Source organism: Etheostoma spectabile, chromosome 12 (genome assembly GCF_008692095.1).
Source record: "Etheostoma spectabile isolate EspeVRDwgs_2016 chromosome 12, UIUC_Espe_1.0, whole genome shotgun sequence".
In the NCBI taxonomy this organism is placed as follows: domain Eukaryota; kingdom Metazoa; phylum Chordata; class Actinopteri; order Perciformes; family Percidae; genus Etheostoma; species Etheostoma spectabile.
Window position 1 is genome coordinate 2,016,371 of NC_045744.1, and position 6,906 is coordinate 2,023,276.

General features: G+C 40.8%; 1 protein-coding gene across 3 annotated transcripts in view; it reads left to right on the forward strand.

Annotated features, from left to right (window-relative positions):
• The window catches only part of LOC116698842 (AP-2 complex subunit mu-A), a 14,613-nt gene that overhangs the window by 6,269 nt on the left and 1,438 nt on the right, over positions 1 to 6,906 (forward strand). For 2 of the 3 annotated variants that reach the window (XM_032531052.1, XM_032531051.1), the window contains exons 3-12: positions 1,348 to 1,613; positions 2,857 to 2,939; positions 3,541 to 3,546; positions 3,732 to 3,867; positions 4,562 to 4,706; positions 5,041 to 5,058; positions 5,506 to 5,628; positions 6,203 to 6,338; positions 6,505 to 6,602; positions 6,760 to 6,871. In XM_032531052.1, coding sequence (XP_032386943.1) covers positions 1,348 to 1,613; positions 2,857 to 2,939; positions 3,541 to 3,546; positions 3,732 to 3,867; positions 4,562 to 4,706; positions 5,041 to 5,058; positions 5,506 to 5,628; positions 6,203 to 6,338; positions 6,505 to 6,602; positions 6,760 to 6,871 — 1,123 coding nt within the window. The remainder of the gene's footprint in view (positions 1 to 1,347; positions 1,614 to 2,856; positions 2,940 to 3,540; positions 3,547 to 3,731; positions 3,868 to 4,561; positions 4,707 to 5,040; positions 5,059 to 5,505; positions 5,629 to 6,202; positions 6,339 to 6,504; positions 6,603 to 6,759; positions 6,872 to 6,906) is intronic. The other variant, XM_032531053.1, reaches the window with a different exon arrangement.

Below are 6,906 nucleotides of genomic sequence, written 5' to 3' on the forward strand. Positions count from 1 at the left end.
CTTCTGAAATCCCCAAACTGCATGCCCATTGATTCCACAGTCAACTTCCTGGAACTTCCTCTAAGCATGAGTCACCTGTCGTGACATTACAGTGATAAATAAAGCACCAGATACTAAGATACAACAGCCAGTCCAGTCAAAGCCAACAAACGTATCTACGACCAGAGCCCTTCAATGAGTACTGATGCTCCTAAACAGCTCTACCACTTTCTAAGCATGTAGTCTGAGCATGGGAAATGAGTTAATTTACTCCTTATCCTTTCTGCACTGATGAAGCGTTAATACTGGTTAGTTGTGATATGGAAGCAGTTTCATGGACAAGGCTGATATCATGGCAGTCTCGTCGACTGACATATCGTACCTTTGTCCTCAGTCTATAGTCTACACATTGAATTCCTGAACTTGCAAACACAGATGTTGACATTTTGATGCTTTGCAGACATAGTGTGTCCTTCAACGTATGTAACATAAACCAAGAAGGCTTCCACCTGTCTGTCTCTAGTCCATTTGTTCTTCATTGTAGCATTTAAAAATGCGAGCCATCACTAAGCGTGGTTAAATTGTTAACCTGCGGGCTTGGTTCTTCTAACATTAATATGTCATAACATTTTTAGATTAGATACTAGTAGTCTTTAATATCATGTCGAGTTTAGACCTCCAGAAATTCTCAGTAGGATTTAGTATTCTTGTCAGGACATGCTGTATCCTCTGCACTAAGCCCTGGTATTTCTAAATGCATATTAATCAGAGCTGTTCCCAAAGCATCCTCTCACTAAGGTATACATGTTTAAGAAAAACAACATTTCACAGACATTTCATCATTTTTATCAGTAGAACTGAATTCAAATGTAATCTTTTTTTTTAAATATAGAAAAAGTCCAACTTAAGATCCGATTTGGACCACACACACGGTTAAAACAGCCTCATGGAGTCCAGATAATTATGATGCTGTTGCCTGGGTGTCAGCCTAAACTCTCAGGGCCTACCCTCTCCTGCATAGTAATTATCTCCATTTACACAAAACAACGCTCCCTTTCTCTGTCTAAATGCACTAACTTAAGGCGTCCTTTTTCCAGTTGGTAGGGAAAATGTTTTTCTTATTGCGTATTCATAAAAAATGGGTGGTTATGCTGTTGCGTTCTGGAGGGGTTGTTTATTTTGAGTCCATTGCAGAACAGGATATCAAACTCGGCAATATTTTCACATGATGTCGCAGGGTGGGATAGTGTTAACAAGCGTCTCACTGTTTGTGTAAAAAAAAGTCTAAAACAATTCTCTCCAAACTCAAATGTCTCTCGCTTTTTTTGTCTCCCTCTCCATTTCTCTCATCCTCCCTCCCCATCTCAGGCGTAACGCGGTGGATGCGTTCCGTGTGAACGTGATTCACGCCCGGCAGCAGGTTCGATCCCCGGTGACCAACATTGCCCGAACCAGCTTCTTCCATGTCAAGCGCTCCAACATCTGGTTGGCGGCCGTCACCAAGCAGAATGTCAACGCCGCCATGGTGTTTGAGTTCCTTTACAAGATGTGCGACGTCATGACGGCCTACTTTGGCAAGATCAGCGAGGAGAACATCAAGAACAACTTTGTGCTCATCTACGAGCTGCTGGACGGTAGGAGGCGATGATTTGGATGTTTGTGTGTGAAATCAATGGCATTTTATTTTTTTTATTTTTTTTTTTTTTTAATTATTTTTATTGCCACTCTTCATTCTTGAGTCTTGAGATAACTCTTGTTATGAATTGATACTATAAATAAAATTGAATTGAAAATTGAATTCAAAATCTGAGGGAAATTGGAGGAATGGACTCGTCCTGTGTAGTAGATCTTAAAGATGTTCCGATAACCGCATCCGAGACCATGTAGTAAAGCCCGGAAGAAAATCTACTTTAAAGTAGTTTTATATTCTTGTTTCATTTATGACTGACTGTCAAAATAGATAATGAAAACAAGTTCTGTGGCGTTCATTGTGTGTGTTCATGTTTCACGAAAAGTTTAACCTGAGCCAGACCGTACAACAAAGATAGAAATCCTACACATCCATACAGGGGTAGTAGTATACAGCTGTTAGAACACAATAAAATATATGACACACTGGTATTGGATCAGTACTCGGTATCGGCCGATAAGCAAGTTCAGGTATCGGGAAGCAAAAAAACAATGGCATTGGACCATATCTAGTAGATATTAATAGAAGTGCTGTCAGTTAAACGTGTTATTAACGGTGTTAACGCAAGCCCGTTTTAACGGCGTAAATTGTTTTATCGTGAGATTAACGTTCTTTTTGGCCTAGCAAACTTTGTTTTTTTCACATGCGGTTGCAATAACTAATTATGTTAGAAAAACTACACCACCCACCGGATCTAGCTAGACCGGAAACACAACAACAGTGTGTTTTGTGTGTGTTTGTCCTCCCAGTAAACCTTTTATAAATGTAATGTCTCACTTAGGGATGTAACTGTATGAAAATGTAACTTCACGGTTATAATGACCAAAAATATCACAGTTTTCAGTATTATCGCGGTGTGTTCTATATGTTCAGAAAGCACTGATAAGCCTACACAAGCTGAAATAGTTTCATAAACTAACTGTAAAACTGTACACATGAACCCTTTAGAGAAAACCTTAAATATAAGTGCATTATACACTGTAAACAAATTACAAAAATAACTACAGTCATTGGAAGGATCAAACCCAGTTTCCACACCGTGGTAATACTTACATTTTAATTGAAAACAGTAATTGTTATCATCAACATTTTTAACATGGTTTACCATTAACATCTCTAGTCTCACTCAATCACCACTGGTACCCATCTTATCTCATACCGACGGTTATCTGTTTGTGCTCATACAGAGATTCTGGACTTTGGATACCCTCAGAACTCAGAGACCGGAGCTCTGAAGACCTTCATCACCCAGCAGGGCATCAAGGGACAGGTCAGTAAGAAGCACTTAGTCCCAAACTTTAATTGTGTTGAGAGAACAAGGATAGACACTCAGTTGCAACTTTTATTAGCTGCACTTGCATCATGAGGTTGTAATGTTCAGTTTATGATGAAACCGTTTTAGAGAGGTTTATAGTCAACGTTATGGTAATTTTAGACACTGTTTCACCATAGTATTGCATCATACTGAGATTTATGCTCCTCATTTGTATTGGCGAGGGAGCATAAACATTGGAAACACCTCTCAGTATAAATAAGCACCTGGAGGAGAATCAATGATAGGCGAGTGATAAATCATAATGTTGTATGTGATGAAACAGTTTGCTTTATCTGGATTAGGCAGATAAAGACATTTTTATTGGAGTGGTGTCAGTGATACAAAGTAAAATCTGACAGTGAGTTAGAGTGGTGAAATCATACAAAACACTGTGGACACAAAACATTATAGAAAGCCATTAGAGGACCGCTGTAATGCCGGCATTTGAACTGTCAATCATCTCAACTGGACTGGTAAAAAAGTTAACCTCTAACCCTTTTCTGGTTTTTCTCTCCTTGTTCCCCACAACCGTGATCTTGGACACTTCATTATTCAGCACCAGGTAATAAACAGCATACTGAGATTCTAGCTCAGAAAAAGTTATTTTATCATGTCATGTAGTCAGTCATGTATCCATGTAACTGTGGCGTTGATGATCCCTTTTCATTTACACCATTTCTTTTACTGTCAGGCTGTCAGCCTTCTCCTTTTGTCAGTACTGATACAGTTCCTCTCTGTGTCTCGCAGACAAAAGAGGAGCAGTCTCAGATCACCAGCCAGGTGACGGGGCAGATCGGCTGGCGTCGTGAAGGCATCAAGTATCGCCGCAATGAGCTCTTCCTGGACGTACTGGAGAGTGTGAACCTGCTCATGTCCCCACAAGGTCTGTCTATGTGGCCTCGCCAAGCGGGGTGGGGACTGCCCACGTGAATGATTTATGAAATCATATCATTCAGGACAACTAGCTACAGACTAAAACCCAAAACTCTGGCAAACTACTCTCTTTGTTAATATTTAGATGTTAGTGTTGAAGGACAATTTAACTACACAGTCCATTTAGTAGTTGTTATGATGCTTTGATAATATCTGGTTGGAGGGAGTTCAGTTTACAAATGGAGAAAATGAAGTGGTCCTCAGTTAAGAATTTTTTTTTTTTGTCCATTAAAACACTACTCCTAAAATTCTTGAAAGTCTTGAAAGTGAAAACTAATTCCAATGATTTTTGGTAGCATTGTTACTGTTTTGGGGTCTTAACTTTTTAAAGAGTAGTGCTGTCAAACGATTAAAATATTTAATTGCAAATAAGGTCATAGTTAACTCGCGATTAATGGCACGTTTTTATCTACTCTAAATGTCCCTTGATTTCTTTTTGTCCCATTATTTGTTTCTCATTTTAATGCTCTTATGCCGTTAAAATGGGTTTGCGTTAACGCCGTTGTTAAAACGTTTTACTGACAGCACTAAAAACGTTTTCAGCAGAGTTAGTCTCAAAAGAACCAGTAGAGGAAAATATGACTTGTAGCCTGGCCAGTTTTAGACTCCCAGAGACACATTCTGTCCTGTCCTGTCCTGTCCAGGCCAGGTCCTGAGCGCCCACGTGTCGGGCCGAGTAGTTATGAAGAGCTACCTGAGCGGAATGCCCGAATGCAAATTTGGCATGAACGACAAGATTGTGATCGACAAGCAGGGCAAGGGAGCAGCCTCTGATGACGCAGGGAAGAGGTGAGTGACGCAGCACGCACACCAATTACATATCTGGAAATCAACCGTATTCTGATGGCAAGGCTGAAGAATATTTAGAGATTTTGCAATTAGTTTCTCTGAGAATGGTGCTTTTTTTTGTAATATTTCCATCTTGAAACCCCTGACAAGGAAATTCATTGTTGAGTCAAACTGTAAGAGGCCACCATGTGTGTTAGCCCCGTGTCTTTGTTATGAGTGTTGTCTTGCTGTTTATAACAAGACGGGCTTTACAATTTATTTTAATTTTTCTTTCCTTTTTGGATGCATCTCTCCTTTCTTTCCCTGTCTTTCTTTTCTATGTGCTGTACCTCAGTGATTTAGGGGGAGGAAGGTACTGTACTGCCAGGTGTCCTCACCTGCTGTCACTTCAACACATAAACACACACACACACACACACACACCTGTCTTGTCTAAGCCCTGTAGCACGTTTAGAATCATCTCATCAAACACGCCTTGTTAGCTCTTGAGTGTACGGTACATCTCGGTGGTTGTTTCTTTACTTTGTGGAATGGTTTTAGTGTTTCCTACCCCACCTAACATCTCACAGGGACTGTTTTATTGCACAGTCGTGTCATTAACCTCCACTGGGTTTTTATATCTTGATACTAGTCTAGCAGATGTGTCACTGTGTGCTTTTTTTTTTTTCTTTGGGCAGTAATCGAGGGAAAGTGTTAGTCATATTGGAGAATTGGTATCATATTTGTTAGATAGTTAATAACAATAAACAGATGGACTAATGTTGTTTAGTGTCTTCTGATGTGTGTGTTCCTCCCCCAGCACTGGGAAGCAGTCCATAGCCATCGACGACTGCACCTTCCACCAGTGCGTGCGCCTCAGTAAGTTTGACTCGGAGCGTAGCATCAGCTTCATCCCCCCCGATGGAGAGTATGAGCTCATGAGGTCAGTAGATGGGTTTTTGAAATCTTTTTTTATTTTAATCTTTTGTTTAGGGCTAGATACCGGTTCAATATCTAAGGAGTAAATCGCATCCGCGTCAGTGAGCCAATGAGCATGCAGCGTGCTTCTACTAAGATCTTATAATGGTGCTGATTGGCTGTCTAACATTACACGTCAGACGCACAGAAAAAAATGTTACGCACGCGTTACAACAGGGCTCACAAGATAGGATCTGAACAATAAAGATTTTTGCCCTAATGTTTTAATTTTGTGTTAAAATGGATTTTATAAAATCAAAGACAGTATTTTTACCGGTATCAAACTTTTTTTTTAGCGGTACCCAGCCCTACTTTGGTTCATTATTAGACTGTCCAGACAGGAGCTGAATGTGTACGCAGGGCCCGAGAGAGACTTATACAAACCACATTAAAAGCATAGGACATAATGGGCCATTCTATCTTTAAATAAATTGTTTTAAGAAAGGCATGGACGATCACTGAAACAATGAAATTGTTGTGTATGGTTTATAAAAACCTTTTGTGAAATGGAACCACATTTGTCCGTCCCCCCTCTGCAGGTATCGCACCACTAAAGACATCATCCTGCCGTTCCGAGTCATTCCTCTGGTCAGGGAGGTGGGCCGCACTAAACTGGAGGTGAAGGTGGTCATCAAGTCCAACTTCAAACCATCGCTGCTGGCCCAGAAGATCGAGGTGAGCGCTCCTCAAACACACAGCTCCGAGGTTACAGATTGGTCAAATTCCCTCCCAGCTTTACCCCGACCAAATGGAACCAGAGACACTCTGGAGCTGCTCTCAAAGGATGTGTATGAAGTTTGACTGCTTCAAGATTTGCTCCTCTTCATTATCAACTCCTTAGGTGCGTATCCCAACGCCCCTGAACACCAGCGGCGTGCAAGTGATTTGTATGAAGGGAAAAGCCAAGTACAAGGCCAGCGAGAACGCCATTGTCTGGAAGTGAGTAGAACCTGACATACTACCAAACTCGCTGTTTTATGCTCTGTGTCAAGTTATTGATGGACAGCTTTTCTTACCTCTCACCCATGATTCTATTTGGTTTTTCAAACTTCTTTATTGTAAAGGTTTTGAAATTGGGTTCCTTGTGGTTCTGTAGGATCAAACGCATGGCTGGGATGAAGGAGTCTCAGATCAGCGCTGAGATCGAGCTGCTGCCAACCAACGATAAGAAGAAATGGGCCCGGCCTCCCATCTCTATGAACTTTGAGGTCAGGACGCATTAATAGTTTCTAGTCTTTCCTTC